Source organism: Leopardus geoffroyi, chromosome B2, assembly GCF_018350155.1.
Source record: "Leopardus geoffroyi isolate Oge1 chromosome B2, O.geoffroyi_Oge1_pat1.0, whole genome shotgun sequence".
Classification (NCBI taxonomy): domain Eukaryota; kingdom Metazoa; phylum Chordata; class Mammalia; order Carnivora; family Felidae; genus Leopardus; species Leopardus geoffroyi.
Window position 1 is genome coordinate 113,443,867 of NC_059332.1, and position 19,362 is coordinate 113,463,228.

Consider the following 19,362-nt stretch of genomic DNA (forward strand, 5'->3'; position numbering starts at 1 on the left):
CTCTACATTTCGGGCACTCCTCCTTACCTCCTGCTCCCCATCTGAATGAACTCAGCACTCCAGGACCCCTCTCACACACAGGTGTAATTCCTGCCTCTGGGGCTGTTGACTGCCCCCTTTATTGGAGATTTCCTGCACATTTCTTCCTTTAAAGCCAATATTCTGCACCAGGTTGATACTTAATTCCATAAACACTTTCCAGGACATCTTCTCTACCCTGATTATGGTTATTTTGGCCCTTAACTATTTGTACCACAAATTAAATATTGGCTTGTTTTATGGCTTAGTTGTTCTTCAGTAAGCTGATAGGGTTGTGTTTTATATTACTCTATGCCCTTCAGTTTTCTAGCACATGGAACACAGGAATATTGGATGTTGTTGTGGTGACAGTATTCTTAAGAGATGATTTATGAGTTTTGTGTTCCATCTTTCCTCTGTCCAACCTTCTCCTTCCTTTATTTTCAAAATCAGAATGTTACGTCATTTGGTTCTCTCAGCCTTCTAGATATTTACCTGAAAATTTGATAATATGTTTTCATTCCTAAAGCCTAAAAACCAAAGAGCTCAGTTGCAGAGAGCACCATGATTAGCAATGGGTTTACGATTGGGGTCCAGTAACATACAAACTAATCCTAATTGCAAGGACACCTCTGTCATCGTCTCTAAAATATTGCTTGTTTCATCAAGACAATTTAATGAATCTTCCAGAGAATGTGTTTAAAGTTCATAAATATGTTAGATTCTTATAGATCTTGCATTTCCTGGAAAGGACAAAATCCTAGGAAATGTTTTCATATGTCTACCCTTGTACGCTGGACCAGTGGTTTCCCAGCTGGAGTTCGTGTGCCCCATGAGGGTAAGGGAAGAAATTGTTAGAATGTCTGTATCATCTTTTCATGACTTCTATTTTTGTTACATGTTTTACAATGCATATATTAGTGCAGAAGACATGTTTTTTAGAAGAAAATATATAGAGGGGCACCTGGGTGGCTCAATTGGTTGAGTGTCCAACTTTGGCTCAGGTCATGATCTCGCGGTTCGTGGGTTTGAGCCCCACATTGGGCTCTGTGCTGACAGCTCAGAGCCTGGAGCCTGTTTCAGATTCTGTGTCTCCCTCTCTCTCTGGCCCTCCCCCATTCATGCTCTGTCTCTTTCTGTCTCAGAAATAAATAAACGTTAAAAAAAAAATTAAATAGGGGCACCTGGGTGGCTCAGTCGGTTAAGCGGCCGACTTCGGCTCAGGTCATGATCTCGCGGTCCATGAGTTCGAGCCCCGTGTCGGGCTCTGTGCTGACAGCTCAGAGCCTGGAGCCTGTTTCAGATTCTGTGTCTCCCTCTCTCTGACCCCCCCCTCCCCCCCCCCCCCGTTCATGCTCTGTCTCTCTCTGTCTCAAAAATAAATGAACTTTTTAAAAAAAATTTAAAAATAAATAAATAAGGAGAAGTAAATATATATACATATTAGGATTTTATGTTCAGGTACTTTTATTGACATGGAATATAACTTTTAAAATGGAGGCTACCAGGGCTTCTGGGTGCCTCAGTTGGTTAAGCGTCTGACATGATTTCGGCTCAAGTCATGATCTCACGGTTTGTGGGATGGAGCCCCACATCAAGCTCTGCACTGACGTTGCAGAGCCTGCTGGGGATTCTCTCTCTTGCCCTCTCTCTCTGCCCCTCTCTCCCACTTGTTCTCTCTCTCTCTCTCTCAAAATAAATAAGTAAACTTAAAAAAATAAAATGGAGACCACTGATCTGAATAAAAGGCAAGACCTTATTGTTCTATACCCCGAAGTCAGTTTCTATTAGGTATTTAGCCATAACAAATTAAAAATGAACTTGATAAACATAGATCCTATGCTAGCCTAAGGTAGGAGTTGTAATGTGCATGTGCATGTGCTTATGCACATAAAACATAAGACACGTTCCCTGCCTTGAGAGAGCTTACAGTCTGAGTAGAAGAGTGGGGCATGATCAGTGATTAATTAGAAAATGGTACAAGATAGCATAGGTGTGCATGGAAAACCTAACAGCATGAGACTATATTTTATGTTAGACTAAAATTGCTAAAGTATGATAATAGCAGCATAATACACGGTATTTCAAAACCCTGTTTATGTTCAGAATTTTTTTCTTGGTAATCAGGTCAGTTCTCTGTCTACCTATTCAAATAGCTATGCTTAAATTATCTCCTAGGTACAGATGTTAATTAACTATGGAAGCTTTCTGCTCTAGTACTCAAAAAGTCATACCAGTGCTCTCAATTACTGGCTGACATTTCTGTAAATTCCAAGAGAAAGTGGCGGAACAGCCATGGTGGGAAAGCAGTAACATTTTTGATGCGGTGTTCCTGTGGAACAGTGATGGTGTATACAATTTAAAACAAGCGAATTAGTTTCCTAAGGCTGCTCTGACAAGGTAGCACAAACTGGGTAGCTTAAAACAACAGAAATTCATTGTGTTACAGTTCTGGAGGTTAAAATTCTAAAATTGAGGTGTTGGCAGCGCCATGATCTCTCTGAAACTTGAGAGAAATCCTCCGTTGCCTCTTCCGGCTTCTGGTGATTTGCTGGCTGTCCTTGGAATCCTTGACTTGCAGCTACATCACCGTAATCTGCTCTGTTATCACGTGGTGTTCCTGTGTGACTCTGTCTTCATGCGGCCCTCCTCTTCTAAGGACACCAGTCATACTGGATTAGAGGCCCACCGTACTCCAGTATGACCTCATCTTAATTGCATCTGCAAGTACCCTTTTTCCAAATAAAGTCACATTATGTGGTATTGTGGATACAACTTAAACCTTTGGCACGGGGGCAAGGGGGTAACACAGTTCACCTCATAACAAAAAGTAACATCAAAGTTTGTGGGTAAATATACCAAGATGTGCATGAGTTACCCTTGGTGTCAAGTGATGCCTTCTTACAGTTAAACTTCCATAGCCATGCACATTGGTTAAGGGATGAATGACAACTGGACGGAAAGGAAGATTTCTTGGCTATTTGTATTAATTGGCTGCTTCTGTCTCTGGGCTTTGGTATTCCAGGCCTTGGTAGAGTTATTCTTATAGACAGTAGTATGTAATATGTGGCTTTGATCTTCCTGGTAAAAATCCACAAAGTAATTTGTGGATCAGGATATTTCTAAGGGTGTATTGGTTTTTTGTTTTTGTTTTTTTTGTGTGTGTGATACAGCTGCATAACAGCCTCCAAATCTTAGTGGCTTAGAACCACAATTATTTATTTCATATTCCTAAATCTGTAGATTGACTGCGGTTTGGCTGCTCTTGGTTCAGTTTGACAGGGGTGGGCTGGATTCCAAAGTTAAGGTAGGAGTTCAGGTCAATTCTACATGTTTTTATCCTGGACAGGGTTGAAGAGGCAAAAATTGCTACCTGGAGCATGCTCTTCTAGTGGAGAGCAGAAATTTGCCAGGCCTCCTAGTGCCTCAAGTTGAATTAGGTACACTGTTAATTCTCCACCTGTTGGTCAAACAAGCCACATGGCCAAGGTGGGGGTGGATGCAGGCTTCCCGCAGTAGTGCAAAGCGCCACAAGGTGGCGTAGCAAAGGGTGTGGGTGTAGATTTCTGGAACAGGGAGGAAGTGCGGAATTGAGAGCAATCCAGTGTAGCAAAGGGCCATTTTCTTTTGAATCCTACAAGAACTTTTTTATGAAGCAACTTACTAAACCTTTAAAAGAAAATGTATTTAAACCACAGACTTGGTTTCTTAATCCAGTCTCTTGGAAAATTGTAGTTGAATATACCGTACATTTTTTTTCCAAGAAGAGGTCATAGTATTTCACAATGCTGATTTAATTTTGTGTTGGGCAGATTTCCTGTTAGACACTTTTCATTATGCCTTCTTCCTGAACCCATATTTGTGTATTTAGCACATTTTAGACTGTACTGACCAAAGCACCACATGACCCTCTCCGTCTTTACATTAGACATTGGAGGAGAATCTGATAGAATTGCAGTCCTGTAGAACATGCTCTGATAGAGAACATTTTCATTAAGGGTAAAACTGTTTCTGGTTTACACGATTGTTGACCGTGCACCGCTGTTGAAGTATAACCATGAATGGTTGTTTTCAGTGTTGTCCTGCTTCAAGCATCTTCCCTAACAACACTGGCCCATGTGACCTCGTCCTTTTCCTTCCATTAACACCTCTCTGTACATAACACATTTTATTATACATTAATTTTTATAATACTCATTTTTTCTAATTTTTTAAAATTTATGTTAATTTTATCTCCTTGTCTAAAATCAAAGTTTTCTTAGAGCCCATTGAGTCCTTTTTAGATTCATAGGTTTTAGATAAATAGTATGGTGGTAGAAATAAAACGAGTTTTTAGCAAATGCTTACTGAATTGAAGAGATTGAATACGTATGTGTGACAAGGCACTATTTTGGAATAAGTGTAAATTGTCTTTTGCCTCTTGTACTCTCCATTGTAAATAAATATACTGAAAGTACATTAAAAAGAATGATAATTCAATTATTTTTTAGTTTACATTTTTACAAGTGTGGGCGTATGCCAGTGTATTTTGAAAATGCGTGCAACTGCAGATACTCTCCATAAGAGAACAAAGAAGCACATTGCCTTTTCCTTAGTGAAATGGTTTACCTGGCAAAGGGAACTTTTATGTCTCTTGGTAGTCTCAAAAGACACCCAGATTGAATTGTTGAAAACTAGTGTTTGAAGCCCATAAATTGTATGTTCTTTGTAAAGGCATTCCATTTATGACCTCTTTTATCCATTAAATTTTATTGGTTTTGTTTGCATCAATTAATTCTAATTCAGATCTATCAAATAGACCCTCCCAATAAATGATCTAAAAGCAGCAATAAGAAATTAGTGGTAGTGGTAGTAAATTAGTAGTAACCACTGCTCACGTTTATTTCTGTTCTGAAATGGAAGGACTCGGGGCATGGCATAAGGCCACAAGCCATGCAGTAGTGACAGCATTTGCTGTGAGTACAGGGAGCTGGAGCCGTGATTCACATTGGCACCTATTTTCTTTCTTTCTTTTTTTAATGTTTATTTTGAGAGAGAGATGGGGGTGGGGAGGGGCAGAGAGAGAGGGAGCAAGAGAATCCTAAGCAGTCTCCTTGCTGTCAGTGTGGAGCCTGATTCGGGACTCACAAACCATGAGATCATGACCTGAGCGGGGACCAAGAGTCGGACGCTTAACCGACTGAGCCACCCAGGCGCCCCACATTGGCACCTATTTTCTACAAGGCCTTGGGGAACGAACTTCAGTTCTGTACCGGTACAGAGACTCCAGAAGAGTGTGGAGCTTATTCCTTTTGGGACAAGGCCAGAAGAGGTCAGGGGGTAGGGGGGCAGGGGGGGACTCAAAAGGCCAAAGATCCTAGGATTTTAGCATAGGTCTGATAATATTAAAGTGAGTTCCAGAAGTAATCGAGGACAAAGTTTTGTTCCCATGTCACCTGTTTTGTTTTTGTTTTTTAAATGCTCTTTCGTGCCTGCCATGTTTAGATTCATTTTAGGGATCATCTAGGGTGATTTTGCAGTGCTGGAACAATAGGAAGGGGGTGTCCCCAGAAACCACTTATGTGGGTGATGCTGGCATCAGAGTTTTCCCCATTCTTGTGAAAGACAATCATATGCTTGTAGTGGACACTAAATAAATAATGATTGATGGTGAGAAAGAGGAAGTTTTTTCTGTGTATGAGAAGTGAGAATGACAGAGTAAACTGTGTTCTGTTTTCATTGCCTCTCATGACTTTATACGTGACCTTCTGCCTATTTTTCCCCTCTAATCTGTCTTTGTGCATGTGGAAAACTGTTCAAAACTGAATTCTTATTATGAGTATTAACGGAGGAGTTCATGTAATACATTAAAAACCTCTGGTAAAATTTTTATAGAATCATAATTTTTAGCTCTAAAAAGGACCTACAATTTTAGTCTCTAGAAAAAAAAGGACTTTTATAACAAAATCAATAAAGAAATGTTATTTTTAAAAGGTGAAAATTCCATTTTCTGATTCTGATTCCTTGCTTTTACTGATTTTTAGTGGAAAAATAATTGGATAGTGAGAGGACTGCATTTCCAAACAACAGAAAAATGGTCGGCTGTTAAATATTTCTGGCATATTCAAAGTTATGACATTATTTCAGATCTTAAGACAAAAGAGGTAATTCATTTAGTTTAGTGGATCAAGGGAATATGCTCTCTAGTTAGCTCTTTAAAAATCTCATTCAGTGCAGTAAATATTTATTGAATGCATTGGCATAGTCACTGCAGTGCATTCATTAATGAATAATAATAACTAGCCTGCATACAGTTCAAGATTTACATCCTAAAAGACAATTGGCCAAAAAGTTGGTGTTCACACTCTTGTTCTTTTTAGCGGTGGGTGAATTCAAGAAGAACTAGGCAGTTGATGTGAAAATTCTGTGTGGTGATCTACCCTCGCATTAGAGGCCATTATTAGTGCTTTTGACTTTGGCATCAGGTAAAGCTGATTATTCTGGCTCTCACTCATATGGCTATTTGACCTTGAATAAGTTCTTTAACCCTTCTAAACTTCAGATTCTTTATCTGAAAAGGATTACGAATATTAACTCCCTCATACAGTCATAAAGATTAAACACTGTGTGTAACAGCATTCAGCAAACCCTTGGTGCATGTGGTTAAGGTTCAGTAAACAGTGAACTGTTGCTGATTGCTGTCAGCTTTGTATTCATGAGAGCTGCCTAGCTTGAGTTAGTTTACTATGGGATTTTTCTGTTTGGGGCAAATTTGAATCTAGCTCTTCAGGTGATGTTGAAGGTAGGTATAATTTTCCTGAATACTTGAATATTTGGGTTCGCTGGATATAATTTTCTCTTCCCACTGGACACTAGACTCTGTAGACACCTTTTGGGCCCATTTAATCTGTAAACAGCCCTTTACAGATGAAGAAGCTGAGGGCCAGAGAAATGGAGTAACTTGCCCACAATTACAGACTTTGGAGATCCCGGAGTCTGAATATTAACCAGGCCTGTCCTGTTTCGGAGGTGCTGTGGCGCCTTAATAACATAGGTCAAAGAGGTCAGATGAAGCACAGAGCATCTTGAAGACAGATAACTTCTCGTGTGTAGAGTTTATACAATCTCAGCTTTGAAGGAACTTTTGAAATTAAAAAATTTTAGTTAAAAAAGTTTTAAATGTTAGTTTACCCACAGAGTGTGATTTTCTGCCGTAACAGGTAGTTCTCGATGAGTGCCGTATCCCCTGCAGGGCACACTTGGTTCCCCATGGTTATCAGAATGGGGGGCACTACGGGCATTTACTTGGGGGGCGGTAGAGGTGCCAAATGCCCTGTAATGAGTGGGACAGTTCTAGACAACAAGCGGTTGTCCCTTACACTCAGGAATTTTGTATCTTCTGTAGGACCTATGTGAATATTTATTGGGACATTCTAAAGAAAAGAGTTCTAAATTACTATGTTTGCAAATACCCAGTTATTGGGGTGACTGGGTGGCTCAATCGGTTAAGCATCCCACTTCGGCTCAGGTCATGATCTCATGGTTCCTGGGTTCAACCCTGCATGGGCTCTCTGCTCTCAGCAAGGAGACTGCTTGGGATCCTCTGTCTCCCTCTCTCTCTCTGCCCCCCTCTCTCTCTCTGCCCCTCCCTGACTCGTGCACTTGCTCACTCTTTTTCTCTCCCCCCCCTCCAAAATAAGTGAATATTCAGGAAAAAAAAAAAAAGAAAGAAAGAAAGAAAGAAAGAAAAGAAAGAAAGAAAGAAAGAAAGAAAGAAATACCCAGTTATTATTTATGGCACTAGTTTTTATTTTAATGTTCTATGCACTGCACCCCAGCCCCATTATCCATCCCTTCTTATCCCCCTCACCTCTGCTTTTCATTTTCCTATTTTCGTTTGTAATGAAATTGTTTCTGATCCCATTTCTCCTATAGCTAAATTTGCCCTATAGAAGTAGGTGCAAGCATCTGAGTATTTCATTATGTCTTTTAGTGAACTTGTGGCTGAGAATTTACTTATTGAAATACTTGTTATAAATCACTTTCCTTTGGGCATTTTATTGATTTCATACAATTAACTGTGTACCTAGGTTATATTAGCTATGAACTTCATTTCAGTGTTATAAGGGGCATATTATAAAATACACATTTATTTAGATGAAGGGTGTTGACTTGATAAGGTTGAGAGCTGCTGGTCTGCAGCGATCTCTTGAAGCGGTTTTTCACCTTGTGCTTAGTCACGTTTGGAGATTAGGAAGCCAGCCTGTCTGGAGGCAGCTCTTTGCATCTGTCTGTGAGACAGTTCTTCCTTACGTTAAGCCAAGACCCCTCTCCCTCCGTATCTTATGCTTGGTCCTAGGTATTCCTATTCCCCTTGAAGATCTATTGGTACAAGCCTAAATCTGAGACCAGATAAGATCTTTCAGATGTTTGAAGTAGCTGTCAAGTTCATCCCAACTCTTTTCAGGCTAAACCTGATGAGCTCCCTTGACTATTAATCTTAAAACTTAGTTTTATAGCACTTAACCATCCTGGTTCCTCCACTTTCCTAGTATTTCTCCTATAGCGTAAGACCTAGAGTTAAATGCAGTCATTTTAATATATTCTAATCCTCAAGAAGGGTGGCACAGACCATCATAATCTTTTTTATTCTGGGCTGATTAAGTGGGATTGTTCTGTTTGCTTTGAAGGGAAGGGCAGTAGAATCACACTGCTGGGTGTATGGAGCTTATTATCACCTAAAAGTGCAGATCATATTCACTTGTGCTAAGGCTAAACTCTGTCTCTTTCATTCCTTAGTTCTTTACCCATATGTGAAACCTCAGGTTCATATGGGGTAAATTCTACCTTCTTACAGACTGTTGAGGTCTGTCTGAATCCAAATACTATTTTCTGAGGTGGTATTTACCCCTCTTCCAAAAGTTTAATGAGGAGGCCCCTATTTTCACCCAAGTCAGTGGTAAATTTACTGATGAGGATGGAGGCTAAGAACAAATACTGCATTAAGCTATTAGCATCCTCCCTCCAGGGTGAAGTTAGAGGTCAGCTCCCTGCTCTGGGCTGGTCAGCACATAGCTCTTGGCACAGTGGTTCAGTGCTTTCCTTTATGGGTCTAATCATAGAAGCATCCACGAATGTCCAGCCCACATTTCTCCATCTTATCGATAAGCGGATCAAAAGAAACTTATCAAATGCCTTTAAGTAGTTACACTGTGTTTACCTCATTTCCTTAATGTATGAGAACAGTATCTGTGTCCAAGAGGGAAATTAGGTCAGTGTAATTTGAATAAGCCATCATTCCTCCCCTCCACTGGATCTGTACTCCAGCCATCCCAGACCACTCAGGATTCCCTGACCATCATACATTCTCTGATGACAGCTTGCACATCCTCAGTCTGCCTAATGAGCCCAACCTCTCTTCTGCGTGCATCATTGGGGAAGCTCTTAGCAGAGTTAGTTGCTTTAGTTGCTTCCCCTCCATGCTCTGCCCATATCAGAGGACTTGCCATTTGTCTTACGAGCCAGTGGGTTTCGGTTGCCTGTTCCACCTGAACTTCCTGGCCCATGAATGCTGTCTTCATCATATGTCTCCAGTAGGGTACTTGGTCCAAGGTACAGGCTTCAGAAAGGGGTCTGCTCATTTGTTGTTGTTCTGCTGAATCATTGGTTTTCTGTAAATATTCTGTATCCCAGGTTTCACTGCCTCCTGTTTCAAGTCCTGGCTAACCTGCCTGTAGTGATCACTTCTAATGTTTTGCTGGGAATCTATGCAATGGTGTGCAGTGTGTAATTTGCACAATCCCTTTGCTTACTTTTGTTGAAAATTAAAATGTATTTGCCCAACAATTTGTATGTAAGTGTTGGATCACAGGGATCTACTCCCAAAGCCAAGACTACACTGTATGTTAGCTAACTTGACAATAAATTATATAAAAAAAATAAAAAATAAAAAAATAAAAAAAAATTTTTATCAGTGTCTAAAAAAATTAAAATTAAAAAAAATGTATGCACTGTTATGCTGCTGGCACTCTTCACACCTTTGACAATCCCTGACCTTGCCAGTGACTTTTTAGAAATCTCATTTGTACATTCTCTTAGATGGAACGTACAGAATGATCTAGCTAGCCTAGAGATGGGTCTTCATTTAAAGTATCTAGGAGCTTTGATAAAATCTCTCTACTTTGCTCCTTTTATAAACTCTACACACAGCATGAGGCTTGAACTCAGGACCCCAAGATCAAGAGTTGCATGCTCTACTGACTGGCCCAGCCAGGCACTCCTCTCCCTACTTCTCTTCAATGAAACTAACATTTGTTTAATTCTTTATGGCTCTAATTTCAGTTCCCTAGGCAAAGAGTAATGGAATAAGAGCTGATGAGTTCTCCATTTATTTTGCCATCTGTTGGCTTTGTCCCATTTTTCCAAGTAGCAGACCATTGGCCTGTCCTTGATCATCACCTTGATTCAGGCATAACTTTTTTGTTTTGGGTTGCTGTTAGGTTCTGTTTTCTATTGTTTTGGTTTTCTGACACACATTTGTTTACTTGGGGGTGTTTTCTCCTTGATGCTCCCCTTACATGTTTGTGGCACCCTTTTGTATCTATTTCTACATCTTCCCATGTTTTTTGTTAGAGTATTCAAATCTGACCTTGGTTAATGCTGAAATTTGAACATGCTTCCTTTGTTTAGATGTGTAGCTTTGAGAACGACTGAACACCTACTCTATTTCTGTAGAAGTGTAAGCATTTTCTAGAAGGAAGTATCTGCATTAGAAAGGTTCAGTTTAGTCTGTTCCTTAAGTGGCCAACTTAGCGTGACCAAGCCTCAAAGCATGTTCTAGCCATTATTTCATTTGTATAATAGGAAACATGTTGTTGGGAAAACAGTTTATGGCCATGATAGGTACACTGGTGTTTTTCTAGTCTGGGCTGGTTATACTTGAATGTGCAAGGAGCTGCAAGCTATCAGATGCAAAGTCAGAAAGCCACCCTGGGCTGTGTGGGTCCACACTGGTTTATTGTGCTTAGGGACTCTCCTGTAGCTCTTTGCTTAATTTCTTTCTGAGTGGTGCCACGGTCTCAAACAGGGAGCACTTTGCTGGTAATACAGTAAATATTCTGTCTTCAACGCAGTTCTTACGAGGTAAGGATTTTGCACGTGCCTTTTTTGTTTTCATAATGAACTGAATTTAGATTTAAATTGTCTCTCCTGACTTAAGATCAGGAGCAGAAATATTTAGATAGAAGATTCGTCTTGTGCTTCCCTCACGAAATTCTTTTTTGGTCTGTAATGTGCCGTAAATGCAGGAGAGTCTTGTAATTCAGTGTTTGGATGAGTCTCGAGTTTATTGATGTGAAGAAGAGTCAACATTAAATGAAAGAAGGGCTTTTAAGAAGCCCATTATAACCACTTATAATGGAAAATGTAGTTCCCATTAGAGATTGATTTAAGGAGCTCTGGTTCCTCAGTGAAGCATGAAGGCTGCTGTATGGTGCTCTGTGCAAATCATTTTTACGGCACCTTTGCTGCTCTCTTCCTGGTTAATCTGTTAGTGTGTCTTGACCTGAAAGGACTGCGTATGTCTTGTTTAAGGAATAGAAAAATACCCAGAAATTTAAAAGAAATCAGAGATTAGGATGTTTTTTATTTATCAAATAGAGTATTAAAAAAAGGGAAGCTTTGCAAGTTCTAAACAGACACAGCGGCACCAGATGTCAGTTCTTGGATCATTTAATCTTTCTCTCTTGCGCTTATTTTTGTCAATATTTTTCCACTAGAACCAAATATTAGTTTCTGGCTCAGCTTGCAATATAAAAATTTTCCAATTAGATTGTTATGACTTCATTTTTATTCATGAGGAGAAATCTAATAAACAGGGAGCATCACATGTGGCAGCGTGCAGGAGAGGAACTTTAAAATAAACCACCTGGCCCAGAGCAGGGCGGAGAGCTGGGATTCTCATCCTTCCTGGAGTCTGAGAGAGAGACTGGCTTGCATTTATACCCCTTGCCCCCAAGTAATTATTAATTGGGGAGGGGGTCAGGCGGTGGTTCTCGGATTTTTATTTGTTTGCCATATAATTGACCTTGCTCCAATCCTGGATTGATTCCTTGCTTAGGTTTTATGTGGATTTTTTTTCTGCTTGGTTCTGTGTTAGGTATTTAGGGAAGTAAAAGGAAATTGTGAAACCTGGTGGTTTTTGACTTGAAGGGGCTTTTGGTTGTTTGTGGCCGAGGAGGCTAAGTGAAGTGGCATCATCACACAGTGAATGACTAAGTGCCTCACGGTGAGTGTTGAGTGGCGAGTGAACTAAGCTCCTAAGGAAGAGAGAGAGCACACGAGAGGTCAGGGAAGGCGTTAGAGCAGAGCTGGGCCTTATGCGGGATCTGGTCACACAGAGGAGTGTAGGCAAGTCACTTGAAGCTGGAGAAAGGATAGGGATTAAGGTACAGAGTTGGGGGCAGGGAGGGGACCCCAGTGGGTTCAGCCCACAGTGTGAGACTGACCTCAGGAGCGTTGGACACCACTGTCTTTCCTTTCTCTGCTGTCATCACCCAGCTTCTTGAATGAATGCTCATTCCCTGAGGTATGGCTTCTACTCCCACCACTGAGCTGACACGGTCCTGCTGGAGATCTCAGTGACCTCCTTCCCCAAGGCCCAGGTCCATTTGTTCTAACCTGCGGAATCTGTGCTGAGGCATTGGACGCTGTTGATTCCAGACTGCTTTTTCTCATTTCTCAAGGTTTCTAGCTCCACAGGTTATTGAAAGGCATTGAAGTGTGCACCAAACTGGCTTTAAGTCCCTGCTCTGCCACAGCTGGTGCTAGGGAAGTTGGTACCTCTCAGCCTCTGTTTAGTGGAAATAAGGATACCAAACTCACAGTATGGTTGTAAGGATTAGAAGAGAGAACGTGCGCCTGATATGTTGAAGTAAGTGACTTGCGGTAGGCAGGCATTAGGATTGCTTCCCTTTTCTTATCTGGTAGCTACTCAGTCCTTACCTGACTGTGTCTTGTTCTTTTCCTGTACATACCTATACCCAGCTGATCTCTCTTTCTGGAATGCTGTCTCTCCCTTCTCTTTACCTGTTCAAATTTTCACTGCCCTGCCTTGCTTTATTACCTCCATCAAAATGGAACTTTGCGTCTTTTGTATGCTTACTTCTTTGGACAGCTCCAGGTTACTACCTGTTATTCTAGTTATTTGCACACGTATCTATTTATTATTGCACACATATTTTTATCTTATTTTCCTTACCGGTTGATAAAGTCCTTGAGGGCAAGTTACATGCCAGAGACATGGAGGTAAGACAGTAGGAGTGGAGAGCGCAGCCCTGTTGTTTCCATTCAGGGCTTTAGGTGTAGCGACGTGTTCGCAGAGTGTTATCATCATCATACTGTTGCTCGCTTGCTTGCTGTCATTCTTTTTTTTTATTTAACCACAACCATATGCTGATAATTTCTAAATGCATTTTCCCTCACTGCACTCATGTACTTTAAACGTAATCAAACGTCTGGTGAATGTCTCCAGCTGACTATCCCACAGGCACCTCAAAGGCAACGTGTCCCAAATTGAGCTTTTATCTGTTTCCATGCCCCCAGCCCACACCCAGCCGGCCCGCTTCACGTCCATCATATCATATCTGTGGTGTCACCCTCCACCTGGCCCCTGAAGCACATATTTGGAGGGCATTCTTCATCTTGCCTCTGTCATGTTGTCTATGCTGAATGAGTCACCAGGTCTTGACTCATTTGCCTCCTAAATATTTCTTGAATGCGTTCCCCCGTCTTTCTGTGATGGATTCTGCTGCCTAAGTGTGGGTCCTCCTCTTTGAACTATTGTACCGTCTGTCATTTCTTCCCAACAGATCTATTTCATGCTCTTCTCAACCCTCTCGAGTCCATCCTTACAGCCTGGGTATATCACACTCCCTCATGTAAAATGCTCTGGCAACTTCTTTCATGTACATCAGGGATGAGAAGATTGCTTTTATCTCATGTTGATCAATTCAGTAATGTCTGTAGCGAGCGCAGCACGATTTGCTTCGTGACGTCTGACATAGGAGCAGCAAAGGGTGGGTGGCACACAATTCATAGCTAGGATTAAGATCAAGCTCTTTAGTGTGACATAAAAAGGCCTGCCATGACCCTAATCCTGCCCGTGTCTTCATCCTCACCCCACCATTGCCCTGCTTCACATTTAATCCTGGAGCAGCAGGGAAATATGTGTCCTACTAGGAACAACACAGGAAACCCTTCAAGTAGGAAACCCATACTCATCCTTCAAATCTTGGGGTGCATGGGGAGTGTGTGGAGGGGCCCTGCCTAAGGCTGAGTATTCTTCCTCTGGGCTCTAGGAGCACCTGTGCCACCGCCATAGCCGTCGGTGTCCCATTGACTTGACATCCTAAGCATCTCCCTTGTAAGACAATAAACTCTGTTAGGGCAAATATCGTGGCTTATGTATCTGTGGCCTCTGATTTTTATCACAGTGCCTTCCATCGAGTATGTATGTGAATTAAGTTGTCATTGAAGGGGCCCCTGGCTGACCTAGTGGAGCATGTGACTTTTGATCTCGGGGTCGTGGATTTGAGCCCCACATTGGGTGCAGAGATTACTTAAAAATGAAATCTTAAAGAAAAGTGTTCATTGGATTGAAATGAATTAGCAAGTAATTTTGATCGATGAACATTCTTTGCTTTAACTTTGATACCCCTTAGGATGAGGGGACAGATTTTAGGAAATGTTAATGCTTTGCAGAACATTTAGGTTTGTGAATCAGGCAGTAAGTAGACATTGGAAATTTTGAGCAGGGGAGTGGCATGATGAAAGTGGTGTTTAAGGAAGATTGATCCGGAGACAACCTTTTATTATAGGTTTAAGCCGCTCCTGGGAAGCATAGGTGAGGATAGCAGGATAGGGAGAGGGAGAGGCAGAGCAAGCATTTAAAGCCATTTTGAAGAATAACTTCCTGAGGCTTTGGACTTTCATTTCCACATTTGCTCAAGTGGGATGTAGTCACTGGCATGTTTCCGAAAATAAAATGGAACACTGATGTTATTTTTAAAGAAAGAACATTCTTGTAAAACACCTAAGTGATCCATTTTTCAAAATTATGTATGAGACATATTCATTATTAATTACTTGTAAAAAATGATTATGAGTTTGTAAATAAAAAAAATAATTAGATTCTGCAGAGGCAGCCTAAAATCTTCAAAAATCAGTGGTTTTCCTTTTAGCACCTTTTGAAATAATTGTTGATTATGAGGAAAATACTTCAGTTTATTTTCCTAGCTACCTTTTATTTTAGTTTAACACCTCCATTCTAATTGTGGGTTTTTATTACCCTCCATGAGTATTTGCATTTCGTGTATTACTAACGTGACTGCATTTTATGGCTTAAAGTTTATCTTCTGTTTGTGGTGGGGCCATGTATCTTCACTCTGCTTTCTTCTTCATACTGGCTATTACAAGCTTCTTAATTTACAGTCACTTTTTTTTTTTTTTTTTTATTGTAGGGTTATGACTCACTGATTAAAAAGAAGGACTTTTCCAAATACTTTGCATTTTGATTGTATATTATGGATACCAAGGAAGAGAAGAAGGAACGAAAACAAAGTTATTTTGCTCGGTAAGCATTGCTTTGCAAAATTATCAGTACTTTAAGAAAATGCTTGAGGGAAGACTTTGTCCTCCAGTATGACTTGGCATTCTGTGTTTTGTAAGTGTTCATAAACAAAGCAGGCAGCCAATAGAAGTTAAATATGCTTTGTGTCATCCTTTTACTTGCTTACAGTAGAGGAGTAACATTTGGTTCTTGTCTTTCTGCCTTTGACAGTTCTCTCAGGCCACTGTTGCTCAGAGAATCGTGCTGTCATTATGCACTGAGCTGCACATTGCTCAGAATCCCCATATTTAGCATCCTATGTTGAATTTTAGATCCTAAATGCTTAGTTCCTGCTACTTGGTAGCTTGATTGGTTTAGTAACTGAAAATCTATGACATCTTGACAGCTTGTTGCCTTGTTAGGAGTCTGTTACTAAAAAGTATTTTTGTGGGTAGATGGAATGGATGAATTTCCACCATTGGAGTTTGTGTCATTATTAAAGCTGAACTCATCTGACATACAGTCGTTTGTTTGTGAATAGATATAATCTGGTTTTTATGATCGGTTACTCTTTATAGATTTAACCATATATTGGGCAGCTACTCTTCATAATAAAATGAATGATATGCTAAAACACCATTTTGACAGAAAGAATGTTTTCAAAGTGAGTCTCACTCAAAGTGAGAACACATAGGTTTAAAATTATCATTATGGTTAGGACATCTGGGTAGCTCAGTTGGTTAAGTGTCTGACTTGGACTCAAGTCATGATCTCACCGTTTGTGGGTTTGAGCCCTGCATCATGCTCTGTGCTGACAGCTCAGAGCTGGGAGCCTGCTTCAGATTCTGTGTCTCCCTCTCTCTCTGCCCCTCCCCTGCTCATGCTCTCTCTCTCTCTCTCTCTCAAAAATAAATAAATATAAAACAATTTTTTTTAATTATCATTATGGTCTCCTAAGTTGAAAAATATTTTAAGAACTGAATTCAGCCTCACCACATCCTCTGTCTGTGCTTGTTAAAGAGGCATTTCTTATTTTCCAAATGTAAGCCTTGGAAACTGAGAAACAGTTTTTTGTTAGGTTTTTAACCCAGAAATTAAGCTAGGTTTTGCTTTATTTATTTATTTATTTACTTACTTACTTACTTATTTTAAGAAAGGGCCTCGAACTCACAACCCTGAAATCGAGGGTCACATGCTCTATCGACTGAGCCAGCCAGGCACCCCTAAGCTAGGTTTTAGATTAATAGGAAAATAAAGGCGATGAACATTTAAGGAACTACTATGTGCAAAGTACTTTACTTACTATTTTGTTTTTCTTCACAGGAAACCTAACCTAGGTTTCCCCCTATTTTACCAATGGAGTAACCAAGACTCGGAAAGTATTTTGACCATTTCATGCATCGAAGAGTTACTATTCAAGTATAGCGTTGTTCCCAAAAGGTGTGCTCCAGTTAGTAATAGTAAAGTATGAATAAGAGTTTTTGGAAGGCAAGAGTTAAATGACTAATTGCAGTGAAATGTTTTCCACTATTAAGACTACAGAGAGTAGCAAGATAGGGGAAGGAAGAAATCAGGCATCTAATGAGTGAAACATTAAAAAGAGGGCACTTAGAATAAATAAGAACTATATAGCAATTTTTAAAAATGTGTTATTTTGAGATAATTGTAGATTCACATATAGTTGTAGGCTATACTACAGCGAGATATCCTGTGCGCTTTATCCAGTTTCCACAATGGTAACACTTTATGTAACTATCCTATGGTATCACAACTAGGAAATTGACATTGATGCAATCCACCAACTTTATTCAGATGTCACCAGGTTTACAAGCATTCATTTGTGTATTTGTGTGTATTTAGTTCATGTAATTTCATCATATGTATAGGTTTCTGTGGCCACATCAACGATCAAGATACTGATCAAAAAGATCTCATGTGCTACCCTTCTGTAGCTGTATTCACTTCCTTCCCTATACTTGCTACCCCTGACAACCACTGATCTGTCCTCAGTTGCTGTAATTTGTTGTTTTGAAAATATTATATAAATGGAATCATAATATGTAATGTTTTGAGATTAGATTTTTTTTCGCTTAGTGCAATTCTTATGTTTTATACCCCATTAAGACTGCTATAACAAAGCAGCACAGACTGGGTGACTTACAAATAACAGAAATTTATTTCTCAGAGTTCTGGCGGTTGGAAGTCTAAGACCAGGGTTCCAGGTTCTACGTCTGGTGAGAGCCCTCTCTATGGTTCATACAAGGCCATCTTCTTGCTCTAACCTCACATGGCAGATGGAGCAAGGAGCCTTCTCATACCTCTTTTATAAGGGCACTAATCCCATCTGTGAAGGCTCTATCCTCATGACTTAATCACCCCCAAAAGGCTCCACCTCCTAACACCATCACATTTGGCATTAGGTTTGAACGTACAAATTTTGGGGGTACACAGACTTCCAGACTTGAGATCTGTCCAAGATGTTGCATGTATCAATAATTTGTTTTTATTGCTGAATAGTATTCCATGGCGTGCATATCTCATAATTTTCTGACTATTCACCCACTGAAGGACATTTGGTTTGTTTTCAGTTTGGAGCTATTAAACAAAGCTGCTGAGATCATTTGTGTGAAAGTTTTTGTGTAAATATAGGTTTTAATTTTTCTGGGATAAATGCCCAAGAGTGGAATTGCTGGGTCAGATGTGATGTGCATATTTAATTTTGTAAGAAACTGCCATATACTCTTTTCCAGAGTGTCTGTACCACTTTACCTGCCTTCCCATCAGCATTGCGTAAATGACCCAGTTTCTCCACAGCCTCATCAGCATTTGGTATTGTCACTCTTTCTTATTTTAACCATTCTGATAGATGTGTAGTGGTATCTCATGGTTTAATTTGCATTTCTTTAGTGACTGAAGAAGCTGAACATCTTTTTGTGTGCTTATTAGTTATCTATCTATCATCAGTGCAATGTCTTTTCATTTCTTTTGCCTGTTTTCTTATTAAGTTTTGAGAGTTCTTTATGCATTCTAAATACTAGTCCTTTGATGGATGGTTTATAGGTATTTTCTCCCAATCTATAGCTTTTGTTTTCATCTTAGCAGCCTCTGTTGGAGAGCATCAGTTTTTACTTTTGATGCGATTCAATGTATTAGTGTTTCCTTTTATGGATTCAGCTTTTGGTATCAAGTCTAATTCTTTACCCAGTCATAGGTCCTGAAGATTTTCTTTTGTCTTTTTTTTTCTTAAAGTTTTATAGTGTTATGTTTTATATTTGTTGGTCATCCATTTTTTAAAATGTATTTATTTTTGAGAGAGAAAAAAAGCAGGGAGGGGGCAGAGAGAGAGGAGGCAGAGAATCCCAAGCAGGCTTCCCACTCTCAGTGCAGAGCCCAGTGTGGGACTTGAACTGATGAACCGTGAGATCATGACTTGAGCCGAAATCAAGAGTCTGACAGTTAATCGACTGAGCCACCCAGGCATCCCCTCAGCCATCCATTTTGAATTAATTTTCATATGGGATATGAGTTTGATTCAAAGTTCTTTTTTTATTTTTCTGCCTATGGATACCCTATGTCGTGATTTCAAAGCTGTAGTGACTTCTAAGTTTAAATCTAAACTGATTCCAACGATGAGGGTAACTAGTGGCTCACAAGCAATCTGCTCAATGTTAACCACCTCTCATTACAATGCAAGATGAAAACCTTCTGGAAGAACAGCACAGTTTTTTCAGCTCAGAAATGTAAAATTTAATTGTCAT

At 40.0% G+C, this 19,362-nt stretch overlaps 1 protein-coding gene across 7 annotated transcripts in view; it reads left to right on the forward strand.

Annotated features, from left to right (window-relative positions):
• The window catches only part of NCOA7 (nuclear receptor coactivator 7), a 165,329-nt gene that overhangs the window by 19,634 nt on the left and 126,333 nt on the right, over positions 1-19,362 (forward strand). For 6 of the 7 annotated variants that reach the window (XM_045499481.1, XM_045499482.1, XM_045499478.1 and 3 more), the window contains exon 2: positions 15,516-15,628. The exons of the other annotated variant lie outside the window; for it this stretch is intronic. In XM_045499481.1, the coding sequence (XP_045355437.1) occupies positions 15,579-15,628 (50 nt within the window). In that variant the 5' untranslated portion in view covers positions 15,516-15,578. The remainder of the gene's footprint in view (positions 1-15,515; positions 15,629-19,362) is intronic. 7 annotated transcript variants of the gene reach the window in all.